General features: G+C 46.7%; 1 protein-coding gene across 5 annotated transcripts in view; it reads left to right on the top strand.

The window, feature by feature from the left end:
* Positions 1-25054, top strand: part of LOC119972796 (cancer-associated gene 1 protein homolog) — a 95912-nt gene that overhangs the window by 40021 nt on the left and 30837 nt on the right. For all 5 annotated transcript variants that reach the window (XM_038810207.1, XM_038810205.1, XM_038810208.1 and 2 more), the window contains 5 exons: positions 1009-1113; positions 10232-10302; positions 12382-12453; positions 20271-20374; positions 23230-23432. In XM_038810207.1, the coding sequence (XP_038666135.1) occupies positions 1009-1113; positions 10232-10302; positions 12382-12453; positions 20271-20374; positions 23230-23432 (555 nt within the window). The remainder of the gene's footprint in view (positions 1-1008; positions 1114-10231; positions 10303-12381; positions 12454-20270; positions 20375-23229; positions 23433-25054) is intronic.

Raw genomic sequence — 25054 nt, 5'->3', positions numbered from 1 at the left:
ATCTTTGGACTGTGGGAGGAAACCGGAGCACCCGGAGGAAACCCACGCACACACGGGGAGGACGTGTAGACTCCACACAGGCAGTGACCCAGCCGGGAATCGAACCTGGGACCCTGGAGCTGTGAAGCATTTATGCTAACCACCATGCTACCGTGCTGCCCTTTGGACATCTTTGGACAGTGGGAGGAAAACAGAGCACCCGGAGGAAACCCACGTAGACACTGGGAGAACGTGTAAACTCCACACAGACAGTTACTCGAGGCCGGAATTGAACCTGGTTCCTTGGCGTGGTGAGGCAGCACTGCTAACCACTATGCCACCCGTTTTCATCTGGCATTCATCAGGGCATTTTGCAGGAATACAGCAAATTTGTACCGTATGCACACTATATATAAATTTGTGGTTGCCCCTGACATTGGACTTCTTGTAAAATTTCCTGATGAGTCGAGACAAAAAGCTTTGACAAAATATGCCAGCAATACTCAAGTTCTAAGGGCAGCACGGTGGCCTAGTGGTTAGCACAGCTGCCTCACGGCGCTGAGGTCCCAGGTTTGAATCCCGGCTCTGGGTCACTGTCCGTGTGGAGTTTGCACATTCTCCCCGTGTCTGCGTGGGTTTCGCCCCCACAACCCAAAGAAATGTGCAGAGTAGGTGGATTGGCTACGCTAAATTGCCCCTTAATTGGAAAAAATAATTGGGTACTCTAAATTTAAAAAAAAAATACTCAAGTTCTGCGTTACCAAATGAATGTGTTTAATATTTGCCAAGTTCCTTTTCCAATTAATTTTGAAATGATTTTTTCCATGAACACTCTAATGCTGACCTTTGTTATGTAAATCGCCAGAGTTTGTGGTTCCTCTCCTTTCATTTGTCTTACACATACATTCAACTTCTCTGGTTCCTGTACATTTTCTATAAAAGAAACATTTCTGGTTTCTGTGGTGAGGCATTATGGAGATTCTGGTGATCATTTTACAATTCCATTGTTTAATTTCAATTTACGTTTAGAATGAAATGGTGCAAAAACGCATCGTGAAGAAGAACGAAGAGTGCAAGATTCTCGCAGCAGAAAATGTAAAACTTCACAAATGTGTGAAAGAACTGACGTGCAAGGTATAAAATGTGCAGATGCACATTTTGGTCTGAGAGATTTAAATGGGTTTGAATACATGGGACATTGGCACCAGTACTGGGGAAGGAGGGGAGCCTGTTTGGAGTAGGGCAGTCTTCACCTGAATCATGCTGGGACCCAGAGTCCTGGCGAAATCGCATAACTAGGGCTGAAGATAGGATTTTAAACTGAATGGGGGCCGGGCGCCAGGGGGGGGGGGGGGGGGGGGGGGGGGGGGGTGTTCAGTTGCAAGGAAAATTAGAAAACCAAAATTAAATTAAAGGAAGAGGTTAGCGATGTGGTGGATGGTTACCAGAAAATAAAGGTGAGAGACAGAACGGGTGAATGTCCTCTTGTACCAAGGAATTATAAAAGGGTAGGAAACCTTGACAATCGAACAAATTTAAAAGCTTTGTATCTAAATGCAGAAAGCATTCAGATCAACATTAACGAGTTAACGCAGCAAATAGAGACAAAGGGGTATAATTTGGTGGCGATTACTGAGACATGGTTACAAGTAGACCATGTCTGGGAATTGAATATCCAAGGGTACTCTATTCCGGAAAGATAGACTGAAAGGAAAAGGAGGAGGTGTAGCTTTGCTGGTGAAGGAAGGGATTGGTGCTGTAATGAGAAATGATATAAGTAGCGGAGATCAAGATGTGGCATCAGTCTGGGTAGAACTAAGAAATAGCAACGGGAAGATGTCCTCGGTAGGAATAATCTATACGTCACCCAACAGTAGTTCTACAGTGGGGTACAGTATAAACCAGGAAATACTGGGGGCTTGTGAGAAAAGTACAACAATAATCATGGGTGACTTTAATATGCACATAGTCTGGATTAAGGGTAGCCTCGAGGGAGAGTTCATTGAATGTAATAGTGATTGTTTCTTGGAACAGTATATTTCGGAACTAACCACGGAACAGGCTACTCTGGATTTGGTATTTTGTAATGAGGAGGGATTAATTGGTGACCTCATAGTTAAGGATCATCTAGGGAATAGTGACCATAGTATGGCAGAATTCAAAATTCAGTCTGGGGGTGAGAAAGTGGAGTCCCACACTAGCGCTGTGGAATTAAACAAAGGTAAAATTTTACACAGGCATGAGGACAGATTTGGCCCGAGTAGAGTGGGCAGGAAGGCTGAATGGTAGGACAGCTGATGAGCAGGGGCAGTTGTTTAAGGAAATACCTAATACCTCACAACTATAAAATATATTCCAGAGAAGAAGAAAGATGATAAGAGGTGTAGAAATCATCCATGGCTAAGCAAGGAGGTTAAAGACATTGTAAAGATAAAATCTAAGGTATACCATGTTGCGAAGGCCAGTGGCAGGATGGAAGATTGGGAAGTTTTTAAACATTAACAAAGGATTACTGAAAAAGTAAGTTGCAAAAGAAAGCTAGCCCAAAACATCAAAAAGGATAGAAAAGGCTTCTATAAGTAGATAAAAGGGAAGAGAATCGCTAACGTGAATGTTGGTCCCTTGGAAGATGAAAGTTAATCTTAGGGAACACAGAAATGGCAGAGATGCTAAATCAATATTTTGCCTCCGTTTTCACGGTAGAGGACACTAGTACCATCCCTGTAGGAACGGCCAATTCAGAGGTAATAGAAAGGGTGAAACTGAGAACAATCAGCATCAATAGGGAAACAATACTCAGCAAACAATTGGGATTGAGGGCAGACAAGTCCCCCGGGCCTGATGGCCCACATCCTGGGGTGTTAAAGGAAGTGTCAGCGGAGATAGTGGATCCATTGGTTATAATATTCCAAAATTCCCTGGACACGGAAAAGGTTCCAACCGATTGAAAAAATGCTAATGTAACGTCCTTATTCACAAAAGGAGGGAGGCAGAATGTCGAAAATTACAGACCAGTTAGCTTAACATCTGTTGTTGGCAAATTGTTAGAATTTATGATTAAGGAATTAATATCAGGACATTTGGAAAGTCAAAACTCAATCCATCAGAGTCGGCATGGTTTTATGAGGGGTAAATCATGTTTGACAAATTTGCTGGAGTTCGTTGAAAATGTAAGAAGCAAAGTGGATAATGGAGATCCTGTAGATGTAGTATATCGGTGCTGGAGTGTGGCGCCTCTTTGCAAGCTCTTCCCTACAGATCCTCTTTCTGCATATTTTTATAACCGTTATTATTGTGTGTTCTATGCATTCATTTATGGAGCGATCTGCCATGACTGTAAGCAGAACAATACTTTTCACTGCACCTTATTTGCTGCCATAGTTCGTCTTTAACCCCTATGCAGTGGACAAATGACTGTGAGCTGGCTTTGTTTAATCAAATAATGTGTATTCACAATCGCACAATGTCACAGTTAATCAATCACACCATCCAACACAAGTTATTTTACAGAATACTAAATTCATACTAGACCTTAACTTAACTTGCGAGTGTACATATTACAGAGAAGGAGGTGCTAGAAGTCTTAAAGCATATCAAGTTAGATAAATCCCCGGGACCTGATGAAATGTATTCCAGGACATTGTGGGAGGCTAGGGAGGAAATTGCGGGTCCCCCAGCAGAGACATTTGAATCGTCGACAGCCACAGGTGAGGTGCCTGAAGATTGGAGGGTAGCGAATGTTGAGCCTTTGTTTAAGAAGGACCGCAGGGAAAAGTCTGGGAACTACAGACCGGTGAGCCTAACGTCTGTGGTGGGTAAGTTGTTGGAAGGTATTCTGAGAGACAGAATCTATAGGCATTTAGAGACGCAAGGACTGATTAGAGACAGTCAACATGGCTTTGTGTGTGGACAATCATGGGCGCAATTCTCACCCCCCCCCCCCCTCCAAAACGGCGCGCCGAGATTTACGGCAGGCCACTCGGAGAATCGCCGCTCGCCGTTTGTAATGGGTCAGCGGTGATTCTCCGGCCCGGATGGGCCGAGCGTCCTACCCAATACGACGGGTTCATGTCGGCGCCAACCACACCTGGTCGCTGCCGGCATGAACAGTGCGCGAACGCTGCGGGGGCGACCTGTGGGGGGGGGGGGGGGGGGGAGGGAGGATCGAGCACCAGGGGGGCGCTCAAAAGGGGTCTGGCCCGCACTCAGTGCCTACCGATCGGTGGGCCGGCGTCTCTGAAGGATGCACTCCTTTCCTCCGCCACCCCGCAAGATTACTCCTCCATTTCTTGCGGGGTGCCCGCGGGGAGGATGGCAACCTGCGCATTCGCGGGTGACGTCATTTAATTTACGCGCCGCCATTTTACGCGGCGCCAAGGCCCGGCGCGCGGGAGATAGGGGGCGAGGAGCGGCCTCCGACGCCGGAGTGAAACACTCCAGGTTTCACTCCAGCGTCGGCACTTAGTCTCCCGTTGGGAGAATCCCGCCCCATGTTTCACTAATTTGATTGAGTTTTTTGAAGGGGTAACCAAGAAGGTAGATGAGGGCAGTGCGGTCGACGTTATCTGCACAGACTTCAGCAGGGCCTTTGATAAGGTACCGCATGGTACGTTGTTGCATAAGGTCAGGTAGCGAATTGGATACAAATTGGCTTCACGACAGAAGGCAAAGTGTGGTTGTAGAGGGTTGTTTTTCAAACTGGAGGCCTGTGACCAGCGCTATGCCTCGGGGATCAGTGCTGGGTCCACTGTTATTTGTTATTTATATTAATGATTTGGATGAGAATTGAGGAGGCAAATGACAACAAGATTGGTGGCACAGTGCAGTGTTTTTCAAACGTTTTTGCCCGGGAACCATTTTTACCAACCACCATCCTTCGTGACCCACGCCGGCCGACCTTCACACTCACCATTTCTCTTAACTTTAATGCGGGAGGTGAGCCCTGGGCTTATATTCTATAGCCTAGAGTAGTGAAGAATGAGAAATGGCCTCATTGAAACAGGCATTATTCTCTCAGGATTCTACAGTGCATATGCAGAATGTAAGTTTTCCTCTGATGGGTGGTTTACAGCCTGGGGATATGTCTACAAATTGCAATGTGATGATTTTAGACATAGATGGGGAGGAATTACTTAACTCAAGTATTATGAATCTTTTTAATCTCTAAAATTCTCCATCAAAGAGATTTCTGCAGCTCAGCCATTGAGCATATTGAAGACGCGCAATTTTAAAGCCGCTCGCAGCCGGAATTTTAAAGCCGCCCGCCGTAGAATCCTGTTTGGCTGGCGGTCCAGCAGCACCGCCCAGAGCTGCAGACTGGCTGTCCGACCTCTCGGAATCTCTCCAAATGGAGAAAATCAAATTCGCCATCCGAGGGTCAGACGACGGCTTCCACAGAACGTGGGAGCCATTCATGCAATTGTTCCGGGATCTGTTTGTGGCCAACGAACAAGAGGAAGAATAGCCGGGTGGCCAAGAATCAGGGGAAAATGGACGGGAATCGGGGGAAGGTAGCCGGGGGGGAGGGCTACGGGTTCGTTATGGGGTTTGTTCGCATGGTTTTACGCTTATTTCTTTTCTTGTTAATTTATTGTTTTTGTATTGGAGGGGAGGGGTTACTGTTTTTCTCTGTTGTGATAAAAATTTGTTGTTGAAAACTTGAAAAAATTATTCCAAAAAAAAAGGAAGGACAAAGCCGCAAGCGACAGTCTGATGGCAAGCTAAGGCCCAAAACCAAATTGTAAACAAATGCCTACAAACATGTGCCTCGGCCATATTGGGGAATATAAAATATGTATGCCTATTAAAGGGGGCGGCCACAGTTGTTATTATGAAGATGCTTACCTGTAAATATACATGTCAATTTTTGTGTGTTTTTTTTTCTAATAATTTGTAATTGTTGGATATAAAATATGAAAACTCAATAAAAAACATTTCCAAAAAAAAAGGATTGCAATGGGATCTTGATCAATTGGGCAGTGGGCCGATGAATGGCAGATGGAGTTTAATTTAGATAAATGTGGGTAATGCATTTTGGTAGAGAACCGGGGCAGGACGTACTCAGTTAATGGTAGGGTGTTGGGGAGAGTTATAGAACAAAGAGATCCAGGAGTACAGATTCATAGCTCCTTGAAAGTGGAGACACAGGTGGACAGGGTGGTGAAGAAGGCATTCGACATGCTTGGTTTCATTGGGCAGAACATTGAATTCAGGAGTTGAGACGTCTTGATGAAGTTGCACAAGACATTAGTAACGACACACTTGGAATACTGTGTACAGTTCTGGTCACCCTATTATAGAAAGGATATTATTAAATAGAAAGAGTGCAGGAAAGACTAGGATGCTATCGGACTTGATGGCTTGAGTTATAAGGCGAGGCTGGGTAGACTGGGACTTTTTTCCTTGGTGCGAAGGAGGCTTAGAGCTGATCTTATAGAGGTCTATAAAATAATGAATGGCATAGAAGGGTAGATAGTCAACATCTTTTCCCAAAGGTAGGCAAATCTAAAACTAGAAGGCATAGGTTTAAGGGGAGAGATACAAAAGGGTCCAGAGGGGAAATCTTTTCACACAGAGGGTGGTGAGTGTGTGGAACGCACTGCCAGAGGCAGTGGTAGGGGCAGGTACACTTTGTCTTTTAAAAAGCCTTTAGACAGTTACATGGGAAATATGGGTATAGAGGGTTATGGGCCAAATGCGGGCAATTGGGATTAGCTTAGTGGTAAAAACTGGGTGGCATGGACACGTTGGGCCGAAGGGCCTGTTTTCATGCTGTAAACCTCTATGAGTAGCAAGTACCCAGGCAGCTAAAGGCCTTTATCTGTATTCAACTTGTGTAGTCCTCGATGTTCGGTCCTTGGTCTGGTCTGATGCTCTGGTCTTCTTTTGGTGGCATGATGGTCCTCTTCATGGTGGGCAGTGAAGATCACCGTTGTTCTGTTTCGCGCTGCTGCAGAGGAAGATCCTAAGATGGTGCAGCACCTTTTAACCTGCTTGCGTTTTGCGCCCCTTTTGGGCGGTTTCTGGGTCATTGCCAATCAATTGAACAGGGTTCGATCACCCTGATTGATCAAGTCCAATCGGGCTGCCACATCGGTTTCGGGGTAGGCGCTCAGTGGCCATGCCTGCAAGTGTTGGGGGCATGTAGGCTTTCCAAATAAGGAGTTTGGGCGCCGCTGTGTCTGGCAAACAAGTGTGATTGACGGGATAATTCTATTGTTCCTGGGATGGCCTGGAGATGGTCTTTTTCCTGTGTATTGCGATGTCTAGGCTGCAGCTTGCTCGTCAATGTTTATTTAAACTGCAGACTGCTTGTCCTTATACTTGGCTAACTTTCCCAGCATCCTTTGCGGGACGCCATTTTAGGTGGTCGTTCGACCACACTTTGTACACATGACAATAAATAAATCAAATCAAATCAAATCTGGACATGCCGGAAGGTGTTTGATAAGGGACTGCACAGGAAGTCAATACACAATGTTAGATCACATGGGGTAAGGGTTATTTATTAGCTTGGATAATATTAATCTTTATTGTCACAAGTAGGCTTACATTAACATTGCAATGAAGTTACTGTGAAAATCCCCTAGTTGCCACATTCCGGCACCTGTTCGGGTACACGGAGGGAGAATTCAGAATGTCCAAATTACCTAACAGCATGTCTTTCAGGACTTGTGAGGGGAAACCGGAGCACCCGGAGGAAACCCACGCAGACACAGGGAGAACGTGCAGACTCCACACAGAAAGTGGCCCAAGCCGGGAATCGAACATGGGGCCCTGTATTATCGGCTTGGATACAGAGATACAAGGTTCTCCAGCCAAAATTGCAGATGACACTAAAATAGATGGCACAGTAAATTGCAATGAGGAAATAACCTTACAAATGGATGTAGGTAGGTTAGGTGAGTGGGCCAAAATATGGCAGATGGAGTTTAATGTGGATACGGTGGGTTTCCTCCGAGTGCTCCGGTTTCCTCCCACAGTCCAAAGAAGTGCAGGCTAGGTGGATTGGCCATGCCAAATTGCCCTTAGTGTCCCAAAAGGTTAGGAGGCGTTATTGGGTTACGGGGATGGAAGGGTGGAAGTGAGGCCTTAAGTAGGTCGGTGCAGACTCGATGGGCCGAATGGCCTCCTGCACTATATGTTTTATGCTCTAAGTACGAGGTCACCCATTTTGGTCGGAAAAATGGAAAGGCAACTTATTATCTCAATGGGGAGGGACTCCAAAATGCGCAGGTACAGAGGGATCCAGAGGTCCTCGTTCATGAATCACGGAAAACTAGCATGCAGGTGCAGTAGATAACAAAGAATGTGAATGGAACATTGGCACTTATAGCTGAAGGAATAGAGTATAAAGGTACAGAAGTGTTGTTGCAACCATATAAGGCATTGGTGAGACTGCACCTGGAGTATTGTGCACTGTTTTGACCCCCTGATTTGAGGAAAGATGTAGTGGCGTTGGAGGCAGTACAGAGAAGGTTCACTAGGTTGATTGCAGAGAGGATGGGTTTGTCTTAGAGAGATTGAGCAGTTTAGGCCTGTATCCTCTAGAGCTTAGAAGAATAAGGGGAGATGAAATTGGGGTATTTAGGATGATAAAAGGTATGGCTAAAGTATTCATGGAGTGGATGCTTCCTCTTGTGGAGCTCTCGATTGTGAGGTCATAATCTCAGGATAAGAGGTAGCGAATTTAAAACACTTGAGAAGAAATACTTCTCCCGAAGGGTTGTAAATCTGTGGAATTCGCTACCCCAGAGTGCGGTGGATGCTGGGACAATGAGTAAATTTAAGGAGAAGTTAGACAGATTTTTAATTAGTAATGGGTTGAAGGGTTACGGAGAAGGAGCAGGATGGTGGAGTTGAGGCCACGATGAGATCAGCTATGATTGTATTGAACGGTGGAGCAGGCCCAAGATTCTAAATTGGCTACTCCCGCTCCTTGTTCTTAGGTTCCAAGAAAGAACTAGTCTGTCTAATCCCACCTTCCAGCTCTTGGTCTGTAGCCCTGTATGTAACATCACCCCAAGCACAAATATGGTGTTCTTGATTAATCAGGGGTTTTGGGCAGAAGGCAGGAGAATGGGGATGAGCAACATTTCAGCCATGATTGAATGGCGGAGCAGACACGATGGGCCAAATAGCCTAATTCTATTCCTATATCTTATGGTCTTGTTAACGATGGGCTGGATTCTCTGGTCGCCGACGCTGAAATGCATTCGGCAAACGGCCAGAGAATCACATTTCCAGACCAAATCAGGGGCCGTGCCGCTTTCGCGATGCTCTGCCCTCTCCAAAGCGTACTTGAGGAGTACGCCGTGCCGCGTATCAACGGCAGGCCATTGCCTGAGGTCTCCCCCCCCCCCCCCCAATGCTCCACCCCCTCCACCGCGCCATGTATCAACGGCAGGCCATTGCCTGAGGTCTCCCCCCCCCCCCCGATGCTCCGTCCCCGACCTGCCGAGTTCCCGACGGCACGGGACCCGTGTGGTCCCACCCGTCGGGAACTCAGCGCGGTGGTTGCGGACCCAGTCCAGTGGCGCCACAGTCGGGGAAGGGCCAATCCGCGGGCAGGAGGGGACATTATTCGGGGCTGGGGCCGCTGTGGTGGGGTGGTCCGGGATGCGCGAGCCGGCTGAGGGGCAGGACGATTTTGCGGGCCCACGAGCGGCCTCCGCCATGAAGCATTGCGCGGCCGCTGTAGGCCGCCGCCATGCGCGGCCACGGACCCAGCAATTCTCCGGGGCGTATCATCAGCTAGAGCCGGGTGCTCTACGCTGCCATCCTGCTAGCCCCCAGCAAAACGGAGAATCAGTGGCCATTTTTTATTGATCCAAATTTTTAAAATCTCTTAACCTCTTGAGGTGACCTCCTGTCCTCCCCGCCCTCTGCCCCTCCTCTCCTTACCCTTACCTCCCCCATACATTAGCAGCCCTCATCTGTGACAGTGGAGTGGTGACTTCATTACTGGGAGATCTCGCATTGGCCCTCTAGCCTCCTGTTCCAATGGACTTCTTTCTTTGATTTTTGTTATTGATTATGATTACTTCATGGTATGTGTGCTGAGAGGAGCTGCAACAAAACAACATTTAGGTTCATGTACTCATAGGTGCAATGAGCTGTGAATAACCATTGGACTGTCCGTATCCTTTCAATAGCTGATTGAATGATTGCAATAACAACAGGTTGTTCACACCATTTGGATGCTGAGTGTATTATTAAATTAGTTGACTTCATTGTGTTAAAATTTCAACAGGTTAATGGCTTCAACAAGATAATCCAGTTTGCTGACCAACGACTTCAGATGAATAATTTGCACATTTTAAGGTAATGCATATTATTGCAGATCTTGCAACAATAATGACAAATCTGCTTAGCAGAGGCAATCGTAGCAAGTAGACAGGTAGACAATGTGCACACTTTCACAAAGACAAATTTAATCATTGAAGCCTTTAGCAGTTTTTCCAAGTGAAATTTCACAAATTCTGCAGCACAAATAATCCACTGGGACCCTACTCATCCAAATTTTGAGATTATGAATGGTGCCAAAAGGCCAATATAATAAGATTGTGTGTAATGGATACTTTAAAAAACATTTTGGAGATTATGTTGCATCCTGTAAAGTAGGCTCTGTGTGTGTGTGTCCATTATTTATTGAATGGGGGGAAGGTCATTAGAGACAGCCTGTCTCTGAGAGCTGAGAGATCAATGGTGTACGGTTTAGGCATTTGCAATGAGAGGTTGTGATGAGGTTGGATTTACAAGCATATAGGTTGGATTTAAAATTTGCATTGTGAGATAAGGAGGAACTTGACTTTTCAGCTGGTGAATATCAAAGAGAATTTCCAAAGTGGCAGCGAACGATTACAACTTACCACGGTTCCATGAGTAAACAGGGGAAGGTATATTACATTTTATTGACCTGAAAGAGAAGGGAAAAGGAAAACGTGAAAGATTCTTATATTTTGGAAAAGTTTATTTCAAAGAGGTGTTTGAGGACAATGGAATCTGAAAGGGAAAAAGGATATTTAAGGAAATATGTTCAGCAGAGTTGCTGTGGTGGCTGTGTGGGGAAATGTCTTGAGATCAGATCTGTACTGGGAGGTGTGGAAGTTGCGCATTTGAAGCACTCATCCCAGTCAAGCCAGTAAAGTCTTTGTTTTCAGAAATCAGCCTGTTTCTGAATTTTTCTTTTGGATTCCCACATCAAAGTGGAATTGTTTCAGGAGTCGTGTGGTATACCTTTATTAAAGTGACAGCAGTCCTTTCATTGAGTCATATTACTAGATTTATATAGTTAAAAATCTAGAAGGGAGTTCTTGGCAAGAAGGTAACTTATTAATGTTGACCAGGTGGGGTTTTTGTTTGGGGCTTGGGGGGGGGGGGGGGGGGGTGATTTTTGTAAGACAGTTTTAAGTATGTAATTTTAATCTTATGTGTTTACGTTTTTTTCTGGTGAATACATCTTTTAAGTTTTAAAATCCTGAATGTGTTATTGGAATTCTATGCTTTTGGGGTCAGTAGCTTTTCCTACTCATTTCTAAAATACAAAATAATATTTTTGATCAGTAAGACAGATTTCCCTCTCTATTGGCTTGGCTAAGAAATGTGGCTGTAACAGACTGCCACTGTCATTGAACACATTCAGACTAGGCTGCGGAGATGGGACTGATCAATGAAGAGTTTCTGGGTGGGGGGTGTAGGGAGGAGGTCAGGACACATGCAGTCCTTGAGGGAAGGGTGCTTCTGATGGAGTGTGTGTTCCCCCACCCCCGCTACCTTTACACCCCCAAGATTGATGATTTTGATTTGTTTTTAATTCTTCCCTCCACTCGCCCCCAATCTATCCAGCACCTGTCAGCCTAAACATTGAGGCAGGGTAGGAAAAGTGGCCACTTAGGGGCCTTAACTGGGGTAAGGGCAGGTTACCTGTCAAAGGCCCCGCCTGCCCCCCGCCCCACCTACAACTGCTTCCAAATCTGAATGGGGGGGGGGATCCTGGAGTGAATCCTGTCCATGCACTTTCATGCTCCCTCGCCTTGTTGCAAAACCTGGGGAGCGGGGCACGTCAAATCCAGACCATTAGGTTTTAATTTAAAAGAAGTAACAACGTTGGAAAGACCAGAAGACTTTGGAATAATATTTGTGTCTGCAGGTTTTGGTTGACCCTAATCACAAATAATTCAAATAATTAATAGCCTTTTTTCAATGAGGAACTCTGCTTGTCTTTAAACTGTTATTATGCTCCATAAGACATAGAAACAGAATTAGACCACTCGGCCCATTGAGTCTGCACCACCATTCAATGGCTTGCATGTGCCAAATTATATCCTTTACTGATGAAGGTCAGATTGGGAAATCACTGAAAACATGAACCATGACGAATAGTTTTCTCTCATTTTATAGGTTAGAAAAGAAGAACTCCATTTTGCTAGCTGCTTTAAACAAAAGACCCAGGAAAAATGAGGCGAGAGGAAGGTATAGCACCGTTGTTTTAATTGGCAACATTTTGGCACATGAATTGAAAATCTTGCATTTGTACAGGAGGTTTCATAACCTTGATACATCGCAAAGCACTTTACAGCCAATATCGTACTTCCGACGTGTGGTCACTGTTGTAATTTCATGTTTTCAGCTGAATGCATTTGTAAATCGTTGTTTTAAACCCACAAATACTTGTTTGTTGCAGAGAATTCGGAGATCATTTCTGTGGAAGGGGAGGAGGTTTAGTTGTCAGCGGGGGGTGGGTGGGGGGGGGGGGGGGGGGGGGGGGGGGATTTGGAAGCCGGCAGAGGAAAAGTGGAACTTTTACCTTCTGAAGGAACTTGTCGAAACTCTGTGGTAGTGAGAGACTTTATGAAGGTATTGGTGCGGGGGTTGTTTTGGTGGAAGGGGAAATAGGAGATGTGAAGTGACAGTAGTTGGTGAGTCCACCTTTATCAACAGCACTGGCCTATTTGTTGTTGGCCTTTTCTCTGGCTGCTGACTGTACCCCTCCACAAGCACCAGAAATTCCTTCAGTCTGTTCTTTGCCACTTAGTGGCAGCGGCCTGATTCCATCTTTCTCCATTCTGCCAAGGGAGACATGGCTCCAAGCTATGATGGTCGGACGCTGGAAAGCAACACAACAAAAGCATCGTGGTGAAAGAGAAAATGCTGGAAAATCTCAGCAGATCTGGCAGCATCTGTAGGGAGAGAAAGGAGCCAACGTTTCGAGACCAATGACTCTTTGACAAATCTTCTTTCAAATACGATTCTAATGGTGTTGGGGCACTGGCAATAATTTTCAATTTCTCTTTGGTCACAGGAGAGGTACCGGAGGACTGGAGTATAGCCAATATGGTGCCATTATGATGAGACCATCAATTCACGTGACACGTGGTTAGAATCGTCTTACAACAGAGCCTGCCTGTGACAAGATGAACTCCAGATGAACTGGCAGGCAGGCTCTCAGCATCAACCTTTATACTTCCGGTTAGGGGGAGGAGCTGTGGGTGGAGCCAAGGGTGGAGCCCAGTACAAACTCCCGTACACTCCCAGTGCATCTCCCCCTAGTGGCAGAGCAGCGCAACTGCTCGTGTGCCGAGCTTACAGAGACATAGTACAACATGTGTAATACAGTGTGAATTACGCTACTGTGATTCACCACACATTATTTAAGAAGGGAGAAATGGATAAACCAGGAAACTAAAGGCCAGTCAGTCTAACCTTAGTGGTGGAGAAACTATTGGAAGCAATTCTGAGAGATAGAATTAATCTGCATTTGGAGAGGCAATGATTAATCAAGAACAGTCAGCATGGTCTTGTTATGGGGAGGCCAATTAGAGGTGACCAGGGGCTGGATTCTTCCCTACCCGGCAGGGCGGGGGGGCGCGGTGGGATGGAGTGTCGTGAACAACTCCGGTGTCGGGCCGCCCCAAAGGTGCGGATTTCTCTGCACCTTCAGGGGCCAAGCCCTCACCTTGAGGGTCTAGGCCCCCGCCGGATTGGTTGGCGCCCCGCCGGCCGGCAGGAAGGGCCTTTGCCGCCAGTCCCGCTGGTAAGGGAGGTGGTTTGATTCCCGCCGGTGGGACCGGCATTACAGCAGCGGGACTTCGGCCCATCATGGGCCGGAGAATCGCCGGGGGGGTGGTGGGTGGGGGTGGGGGCGACAGGCGCGGCGCGATTCCCGCCCCAGCCGAATCTCTGGTGCCGGAGACTTTGAGAGACAGCGGGGGCGGGATTCACGCCGACCCCCGGCGATTCTCCGAGCCGGCAGGGGGTCGGAGAATCCAGCCCCTGGTGTGTAGATGAGGGCAATGCATTTGACCAAGTAGTCTACTTGGGCTTCAGCAAGGCTTTGGATAAGGTTCCAATGAAGACTGGTAGCAAAGCTAAGAGCCCATGGGATCCAAAGAAATTTGACAAATTGGATCCAGAATTGGCTGAGTGGCAGGAAGCAGAGGGTGAGAAGTGTTTTCCTGACTGGAAGCCTCTGTCAATGGCCCCCCCCCCCCCCCCCCCCCCCCCCCCCCAGGGGAACAATGTTGGAGCCCTTGCTGTTTGTGGTTTATGTAAATGATTAAGACATGAATGTAGGAGGGTTGATTAGTAAGTTTGTGGATGATATGAAAATTGGTGGGGTGGCAAATAGTGAGGAGGATAGCCATAGACAACAGGGGGATACAGGCAGGCTGGTCAGATGGGCTGATCAGTGGCAAATGGAATTCAATCCAGATAAATGTGAGATGATGCACTTGGGCAGGACAAAAAAAGCAAGGGAATACATGATGAACAACAGGACCCTGCGAAGCACTGAGGAGCAGAGGGACCTTGTGGTGCATGTACACCAGTCCGTTAAGGTAGCTGGGCAGGTGGACATAGTAGTTAAGAAGGCAGATGGTATACTGCCTTTATTAGCCGAGGCATAGAGTTTAAGAGCAGGGAGGTTGTGCTGGAACTATATAAAACGTTGGTTGGGACACAGCTAGATTATTGTGTGCATTTCTGGATTTCTCATTATAGGAGGGATGGAATAGCACTGAAAAGGGTGGACAGGAGATTTACCAGGAGTTTGCCTGGGTTGGCAATTTCTAGTTATGAAGAGAGAATGGATAGACTGATGTTGTTTTCCTTGGAGCAGAGGAGACTGAGGGGGGACATGATTGAAATGTATAAAATCATGACGGGTACAGATAGAGTAGACAGGAGAAACCTTTCCGCTTGGTGGAGGGGTCAATGGCCAGGTGGCATAGGTTTACGGTAAGGGCAGGAGGTTTAGAGGGAATGTGAGGAAAAATGTTTTCACCCAAAGAGTGGTGGGAATCTGGATCTCTCCCTCTCTATGCAAGATCCAGATCAGCATGTTTAAATGAGCCATTAGCCGTGGCGGCACCTCGGGGGTGGGGGTCTCGCAGTCCATTAGAGATCCTCGGGTACCAGAGCATTGCCAGGGTTCCCAGGTTGGCACTGCCAAGGGTTCGGCCCATGAGAGTCTTGCCAATTGGGAGAGGGGGGTGGAGGGTTCCCAAGGGCCTTGACAAGGTTGGGGGGTGAAAACGTTTGTCTGCTGAGTCGTGCCCTTCATTGATATTTGGAGGATTTGTTATATGCAAACAGGCTGTCGCATTGAAAAGAAAGTACTTGCATTTTTAAAATTAATTTACTGGATGTGGACGTCGCTGGATGGACCAGCATTTATTGCCCATACCTAGATGCTCTTCAGAAGGTGGTGGTGAGTTGACTTCTTGAACCGCTGCACTCCATGAGGTGTAGGTACACCCACAGTGCAATTAGGGAGGGAGTTCCAGGATGTTGCCCCAGTGACAGTGAAGGAACGGCGATATATTTCCACGTCAGGGTGGTGAGTGACTTGCAGGAGAAATGTAGGTGGCAGGGATCCCAGGTATCTGCTGCTCTTGCCCTTCTAGATGGTGGTGGTCATGGATTTAGAAGGTGCTGCCTGAGTGATGTTGGTGAGTTCCTGTAGATGGTACACACGGCTGTCGCAGTGCATTGGTGCTGGAGAGAGTGAATGTTTATGGAAGGGGCAACAATGATGGGAGCCGCTTTGTCCTGGATGGTGTCGAGCTCCTTGAGTGTTGTTGGAGATGCACTCATCCAGCAAATGGACAATATTCCATCAAACTCCTGACTTGTGCCTTGTAGCTGGTGGACAGGTTTTGGGAGGCAGGAGGTATATTCCCTTTCTCATCCTGGGACATCCCAAAGTGGATGAAATACTTTTGAAGTGTAGTCACTATTGTAATGTAAGGAACAGAATGAGGGACTATATTTCAAAGATAATTCATTTACTGTGAGCTTTCTCAACAGGCAGACAGATATTTTAATAAAAAGCAGATATTATGGATTTTTATCAAAATGTTGAGACCTATGCTCAAGCCCCTCAGGCCGTGATTACTATTGTGCAACATCAACAATTACTACGATGGCTTAGCTGAAGCTGGTGCTGAGGAAAAGGGTATAATAAAAGCAAAATATTGCAGATGTTGGAAATCTGAAACAAAAACAGAAAACCCTCAAAAAACCCAACAGGTCTGGCAGCGACTGTGGAGCGAGAAACACAGTTTGTCCATATGACTCTGAAGAGGGCGGTGAGTCTTTGAAACTTCCTCAACAGGCGGCGGAAGCAGAGTCTTTTTGATATTTTTAAGGCAGAGCTAGGCAGATTCTCGATTAACAAGGGGGGGTGAAAGGTTATTGGGGGTAGGCAGGAATGCGGGGTCAAGGTTACAATCGGATCAGCCGCGATCTTATTGAATGGCAGAGCGGGGCCGAGTGGTCTAACCCTGCTCCTAATTCATATGTTTGTATGTTTTTGCTATGAGTAAAAAGGGTGCCTGCCATGACCAGTTACACCAAAAAATAATCTCCATTTTTGAGGATGATTATGTCATATTGAAATATTTCTGTAAGAACATCTGCAGCAGGGAGGGACTGGACCAATGGAGGGTTTTGTACCAGAATGTACCGCCACAATTCCCCGAATAGTCTAAGAGCTTTTGGAAGATTTTGGGATAAAGATTGATGATACCTGACTGGACCCCAGCTTTTGTTAGGATATCAGACGGGAGCCCCAAACTATTTTTCTATTTATAAAACTGTGAGGAAAGGATTCTTCACCCCAGGAGTAATGACTCTAACCAATAGGTACCTTTTATGTTAAATCAAACTTTAATTTAAACACAGAATTAACCACATCAACGTCAAAAAAATAGCTTTACAGTGATCAGTTAAACAGTTCTTAAATAAAAGGCAAAACTTGAACTTACGATATGCACCTGCCATTAATTCCAATTAAGCAACCCAATAAATACATTTCAAATGTCACTTCTAAATGAAGTTAACAAAACGGGTTACTTGCTTATCTGTGTAAATACTTCTAGAGAGAGACCCTTTCAAGAGAAGATCCAGTACACCTCTGTCTTGTCAGCCTCAAATCCTATGGCAAACAGCTGTTCAACTTACAATCTTGCAAAACTACAGACAGACCTGGCTCCTCCCATTAATTACATCCCGCTAAGTTCCATGACCTGCTTATCTAGGACTAAATGCCATCCCTCATAAGTTATCTACACTCCAGGGAACCATCCAGAATATAAACAATGCTCATTAACCCTTTATCAGTAACCAAGTAAGTGGACATCTTAATTACAGCTTTAACATAGGCACTATGTATTTTAATCATGGTTTTTAATAACATTACTGCCGCAAAATGTAAACATATCAATTTCTTACATTCATCACAGGCTCCATTCTAAAAAGGTAGAAACGATCCAGTGTTTTCCTATCTATTTGTGTCATTTGAGCTGCATCTTCGCTATATTTATTCTTAACTACCCCCCCCCCCCCCCCCCCCCCAAAACTTACAAGCAAAACTCCTTCTGACTGGGGCACCCTCCCCTCAAGGACCCACATCTCCAGACCTCCTTCCTCGCCCTCGCCTGTCAGCCTATCAGTCAATACCCCGATCACACCCCCCTCCACCCTACTGACTCCCCAGGAGTCCCCTCCCTCCCCGGGATCCCTGACACTTAGCTGGCCTCCCTGTCCCATCTCTTAGTCCCAGGCATGTTGCTGCAGAGCCTCTTCCGACTACTCAGCTACTGCAATGCTGTCTCTGTAGAGGATGGGGATCTATCAGCCAATCAGCCAGCTCTCCAGACACAGCGCTGCAGTAGTCGGGAGCTCTGCAAGGCAGGAATGCCGTGCAATTGAAGATGGAAAACCTACCTGCCGCCAAACATTGCTCAATAGAACACGAAATGGCAGCGAGCCTGTTGGAGTCGATGGGATGTGCGGTTGAGCCCTGGCCATCTTAAAAACTCAGCTCTATGTTTTGTCACAAATGCTGCTCCAAACTTGAATTTAGTACTGATACTCTTATGTCTTGTATATATTTTAAACCAGGGTTTTTAATAACATGACTGCAACAACATGTAAAACATCCCAAATTCCTACATCCATCACATGCTCTAGTCTAAAAAGCTATAAAGGGTAAGGGTTTTTGATCTGTTCGTGTCATCTGAGCTGCACCTTCACTATGTTTATTCTTAACTACCCCCCCCACCGACATACTGTAGGATTTGCCATTCGCCTTCCTCAATTTCTTAGTTGAAATCCTCCCATCCATGTTACAGTAATACTAAATGTATGTCCAAAGATATGCAGGTTAGGTGGATTGGCCATGCTAAATTGCCCCTTAGTGTCCAAAAGGTTAGTTGTGGTTACGGGAAGAGAGTGGAGGAGTTGGTTGGGTGCTCTTTTGGCGGGTCGGTGCAGACTCGATGGGCCGAATGGCTTCCTCCTGCACTGTAGAGATTCTATGTAAGAACATTTCCTCCAGCGACATCATTGCTTTATCGAATATCATGCACACACATTGGGCACGATTCTCCGCAAATGCAGAGAGTCGTAAAGGCTGCCGTGAAACCGGCCGTGTTTCACGGCAGCCTCCGCGCCCCCTCCCGGGACCCGATTCACCCCTCCGGTCGGGGCTAGCATCGCGGTCCCGGGAAGAACGGCAGCGCCGGCTTAGCGAACGCTCGCTAAGCCCAGCCGCCAAGACTCACAGCGGCTGACGCGCACGATGATGTCAGCCGGCATGCGCGGGTTGGACGGCTCCAACCCGCGCATGCGCGGATGACGTCATCGCGCATATGCGTCAAACCCGCGCATGTGCGGTCCGTCATGCCCCTCAGCCGCCCCGCGGACTGATCCTGCGGGGCGGCGGAGGGACAAAGAGTGCGCGGGAATCGGACCCGCTGCCCGCGATCGGTGCCCACCGATCGCGGGCCCATGCCACCCTTGGCACGGCCGTGGTGCGGCCGTGCCAATCGGTGGCATGGTTGTGCAGAACGGCACTTTGCGGCCGTTTTCACGAACTGTGATAGCAGGTGTGTTTAAATTCATGAAAAGGGCCGTAAAGGCCTGGGAAAATCGGCCCATCGGATAGGGAAGAATCGCTGCTCACCGTAAAAAAACGGCGAGCAGCGATTCGTGTCGTGGGGCGGCCGTGGGGGGGGTGGGGGGAGAATAGCGGGAGGTCGGGAAAAATGTCGGGAAGGCCCTCCCGCTATTCTCCGACCCGTCGTAGGGGGTGGAGAATCACGCCCATTAAGTTTCTGCACTTTTGTTGGGTGCAAGTGCTGCGTGGTTGCTTCCTAAGGAAGACTGGAAACCAGAATCCAGTAACGATAAGAAGAGTGACAACCGAAAGATTCTGGTCAGGATCTCTAAGATCCTTCTTAGAAGGTTATGCCAATAGGATTCGACGAGGGATGGCGGGAGGAGACTCGACGAAGGAGCATGGATTGGTTGGGCTGAATGTCCAGTATATGTGCAGGGCATTCTGGGCAATGCAGCCGAAACCTGGCTCATTACTAACACTCCCTACTCCCAAATTTAACGTCATAATTAAAGGTTCTTTGTAAATTATATTTAGCTTTCTCGTCCCAGCAGAAATGTTACCAATTATTTGGTCAGTTGATGTTGACCCAATTTCTGCTAATGTGACTGGAGAGAAACCAGGGAAGTCAGTCCTATATGTGAACCGAATTGATGCCATCTGATCTGGAGCATTTTGAAGGGATAGGGTTCATTGCAGTAATAAATGTATGTATTAAGAGATACATCTACTGTGTGGTAAACAGAATTAAGATATAAGTGTCCATGATTTAACTGAATGGTGAATCAGGCTCAAGGGGCTGAATTGCCCACTTCTGTCCCAATGTATTTCTAAGATTGGCTCAAAATCTTGCTGTCGTTATTAAAATGTCCCCCTCTATTAAAAACAGTTCTCCAGATTCCACAAGTGGCAGCAGTCATGCGAGTGGGAGGACTTATCGTTTCAGGGCAGAACAGAACAACCACAATACACCTGATGTTTGCGATGCTCAAGGTGGGCCTTTCCTAATTAGTTCTCATGATGTTCAAAGTCTGGGGACGACCAGGGGTGTTTTGAAAGCGAAATGTAAGATCGAGAAGCAAAGAGGCTTATGGAGGAGCTTGGGACCCAGGCAATTGGAAGCACGGACACCGATGGGGGAGTAATTAAAACCGGGGATGCACAAGAGGCCAGAATTAGTGGAGCACATATCGTTCAGAAAGTTGTGAGGCTGGAAGAGTGTACAAACATAGAGGGAAGGCGAAGTCATGGAGAAATTTGAAAACAACGATGTAATTTTAAAAATTGAGGCTTTGCTTGAATGGGAGCCAGTGTAGATCAGGAAGCACAGGGATGACAGTGGAATTGGACTTGCTGTATGTAAAGACAGGCAAGCAGGTATTTGGATGACCTCAAGTTTACGGAAGGTAGAATCTGGGTGACCAGCCAGGAGTGCATTGGAATAGAAAGTTCATTTGACGCTAGGAAGTAGAGTGGACCAGAGGGACCTTGGTGTGCTTGTCCCAAAATCCCTGAAGGCAGCGGAACAGGGGGAATAGGTGAAGAGGTTAGGCTGAGATTGTTTTCCTTAGAGCAAAGAAGTCTGAGGGGAAACTGGATTGAGGTGTCCAAAGTTATGGGTAGAAACTTTTCCCTTTAGTAAAGGTCACAATAGCCAAGGGGCATAGATTTAAGGTCAGCAGCAGGAGATTTAGAGGGGATTGAGGAAAACCCTTTTCACCCAGAGGAGGTTGGGAATCTGGAACTCTCTGCCTGAAAGGATGGTAGAGGCGGGAAACCTCACAGCATTTAAGAAGCATTTAGATGAGCATACAAGGCTACGGATCAAGGGCTGGAAAATGGGATTTGGATAGATTGGTGCATGATGGCCAGCGCAGGCAGGAGGGGCCAAAGTGGCTTTCTCTGCTGTAAACTCTGACTGTACCGAGTCCAAATCCAGCGGAAACAAGGCCTGAATGAGTGGTCCAACATCAGAAGCATTGAGATGGATAAAGTCAGGCAGTGTTAGAGGTGGAAATAGGCAGGTTTCGTGATGGCACAGATAGGAGGTCGGAAGCTCCTCTTAGGATCAGGTGCGATACCAAGTTTGCAAACAGACTGGCCTAATCTGAAGACTATTGCAGGGGAGAGGGATGGAGTTGATAGTTGGGGAACAGAGTTTGGAGCAGGGACTGAAAGAAATAGCCTCAGTCTGTCCCATTATACAATTGGAGGACATTTCTGCGCATCCAGCATTGGATCTCAGATAAAGCAGTCCAACAATTTAGTAACAATGGATGAGTTGAGAGAGATGGTAGCTGGATGTTGTCAACGTGCGTGCGGAAATAACGCTGTGCCTTCAGATGACGTTGCCAATAGAAATAGGAGGGGACAGGTCCTGAGGGAACACCAGAGGTACTGATGCAGGAACAGAAAGAGTAGTGATTGTTAGTGATACTCTGGCTATGATTACACAGATAGGAATGGGAAGGCGTGAGAGCAGTCCCACCCAGCTGGATGGCAGTGGAGAGCGGTTGGAGGAGGACGGTGAAGTTAACCGTGTCAAAGGCTGCAGACAGGTTGAGAAGGGCGAGGAGGGAAGATTGACCCATGTCACAAGCCAGTTAGGATATCATTGTTACTTTTACCGGGAGATGGTGGAAAAGTGTTAATATCATTGGACTAGTAGTCCAGATTCCCAGGCCAATGTACCGGGGACAGGAGATCAAACCCCATGGCAGCTAGTGGAATATAAATTCATTCAATGAAAAATAATCTGGCATTGAAAAGTTAGCCTCAGAAACGGTGACCATGAAACCATCATCGATTGTTGTAAAAACCCACCTGGTTCACTTTAGGGAAGGCAATCTGCCGCCCTTACCTGGTCTGGCCTACACGTGACTCCAGATCCACAGCAATACGGTTGACTTTTAACTCAGTTCAAGGCAATAAACACTGGCCTTGCCAGTGATGCCCAGATCCCATCAAAGAATTTTTAAAATCCGTGTGCTTATCCTTGGTCACATCAGAATACTGGGAACGCGGTCGTGGAATTGGGGGATCCAGAAATGGTGAGGTGAGGTGAGAGATCCTGGCATGCACTAGGACTTGAAAGGGTTTTTGTCAGAACTGAGAGCTGTTGAGAATTTGTCGTATTGGTGAGGAGGTGAGCAAGTGGTTGGAAGTGAGGCTAAAACCTTAAAAAGGAGAGAGAGCAGGACTCCATCTCATGCTGACTGATATTGATCTATCTGGTCCCAACCTGCCACTGAGGCTTCCGGTTACAATTACAGAAATAAAGCAGACATTGGGATAATGAAATAGAAAAGCATGCCCAGATCCAAATCTTTTACCCCTGCAGCTTAACCTGGGACTTGGCTGCCCTCTCGTCCACAGGTGTTACATCAGCTTTCAGAGAGTTTCTGCCAGGTGTGCCAGCTCGTGCCTTCCCTGTCCCCTGCCCAGGTGCTCAGTAATATACTTACAGCCGGCTCAACCCGAATCTTGCTTTCTGCTAAATTATGGGCGGCACGGTACCACAGTGGTTCTCACTGTTGCTTCACAGCTCCAGGGCCCCAGGTTCGATTCCCGGCTTGGGTCACTGTCTGTGCAGAGTCTACACTTTCTCCCTGTGTCAGTGTGGGTTTCCTCCGGGTACTCTGGTTTCCTCCCACAAGTCCCGAAACACTTGCTTGTTAGGAGAATTGGGCATTCTGAATTCTCTCTCTGTATACCTGAACAGGCACCGGAGCATGGCGACTAGGGGAATTTCACAGTAACTTAATTGTAGTGTTAATGTAAGCCTACTTGTGACAATAATAAAGATTATGATGCACGTTTTGAAATGATCTTTTGTGATATTTCTGCAGATATGATGCAACATTTGAAAATGTGCAACAAACAGAATGAGAAACACAGTCAAGGAGCGGATAACCCAGAATCCGAGGATTGTATCAGCAGACGGCATCATTTAGGCAGCACTTCTCAACCAGATATTTATTCAGTTTGCAACAAGAAAGATGAGCTGTACTTAGAAACTGACACCATTGGCACAACTTCAGAGATATCACAGGTATGAACCGTCATGGCTTGATACAAAGATAACTTTTTGGATACGATAAGCATAAAAGTTGACATATTGTGTGAAACTCTAGTTTATTTTTGTCTCATCATTAATTCATCTCTCAACGCCTTACAGATAAGAACGGTGCTGTATTATTGTACAAAAAATTTCAATATACTGGTGGCCAGTAGATATTATTATGGGGTGGGTGTAGGAGATGGGAAAGCATAGGGGAGCTGGGTAATAATAGACAATGACCTTAGCAAGGTGGGAAACATGGATTCCCTAGATCAGGGGTGGGCAAACTACGGCCCGCGGGCCGCATGCGGCCCGCCAAAGGTATTTCTGCGGCCCACCAAGTCATTAAAAAAAAAAAAAAAAAAAAATATTTTTAATTTTTTTTTTTTTAAATTTTTTTTAAGGTTAATGGGGTGGGGGGCTGTTTGGGTTACTTACTGGTATAGGGTGGATACGTTGACTTGAGTAGGGTGATCATTGCTCGGCACAACGTCGAGGGCCGAAGGGCCTGTTCTGTGCTGTTCTACGTTCTATATGAGGCGCCCAGAATCATAACCGGGTGAAGTAATTATTTTACTTAATATACTATGCGGCCCTTTGTGAATTGTGAATTTCTGAATGTGGCCCTTGCACGGAAAAGTTTGCCCACCCCTGCCCTAGATGATCTTAATGTCCAGATAGGATTCTGTTAATCTGCGTGAGTCAATCCCTGCCTGCTCTGTCCAATTCTTTAACCATTGCAGAAACTGAGCCACTTTGAAAGTCTCACATATTAAAAAACCTTTCACCCTTTCTGTGAGTTATCAGGCGCTGATGGTTAAACAATTGGCTGGTCTGGCTTCGAACGTAAAGGTGTGTTAACAATTCATGGCATTATTAATGTGCAAATCAACCAGCAAATTCCTGGGGGGTAAGTGACTTGTGTGTGTTGCATCTTGCTGGTCAATTTTCCATTCTCTCCCTCTTTCCTTCTGTACCTGATCTGACTCTAATTCTTCCTCCATTTCTTTCTCAATTCTTAAACTGTCTTAGACAGTTGCCCTGACTACGCTATTATCAACACACATTTCCAGCGAATCACCATGCAAAAACATTGAGGTGAAGATTGAGAAGAAAGGTTTAACTTACGATGACACTGCGAGATGTGCTCTTGCTTCTAGTCAGATGTGTTGCAATGCATCCTTCCTACCTGTAGCATTCTTGACATCATTGAACTCCCTTTCCCCCCCCATCAGTGGGTTCCGAGGTGGGGGTGGGAGCAAAAAATAGCATGGACTGGATTCTCTCTGGCACCTCACCAGCCCCGACCCGGAGGTGATTTTACAGTGGGGTGGACAGGACCTTGCAAGGGAAACCTGTCCATGCCCCAGTTATGGCCCTTAAGTGGTCACTAAAGATCCTTTTCCCAGCCAGCCTCAATTCTTAGGCTAATGGGTGGCCGATGACTGAGGGTGGGAAACAGAACAGGTTCTCATCCTCGATCTCGGGTGGGAAGGGGGTATGACCCCTTCAGATTGGAGCCTTCCCACAACCCCTCAGGGCAACCCCTACCCTGACCTCCCGGTGCCCTTGATATTTACCAGAGCTGTGGTTCCTGGGACTTAGTCTCAGGT

Source organism: Scyliorhinus canicula, chromosome 10 (assembly GCF_902713615.1).
Source record: "Scyliorhinus canicula chromosome 10, sScyCan1.1, whole genome shotgun sequence".
Classification (NCBI taxonomy): Eukaryota; Metazoa; Chordata; class Chondrichthyes; order Carcharhiniformes; family Scyliorhinidae; genus Scyliorhinus; species Scyliorhinus canicula.
This window is presented reverse-complemented; position numbering and strand designations above follow the sequence as displayed.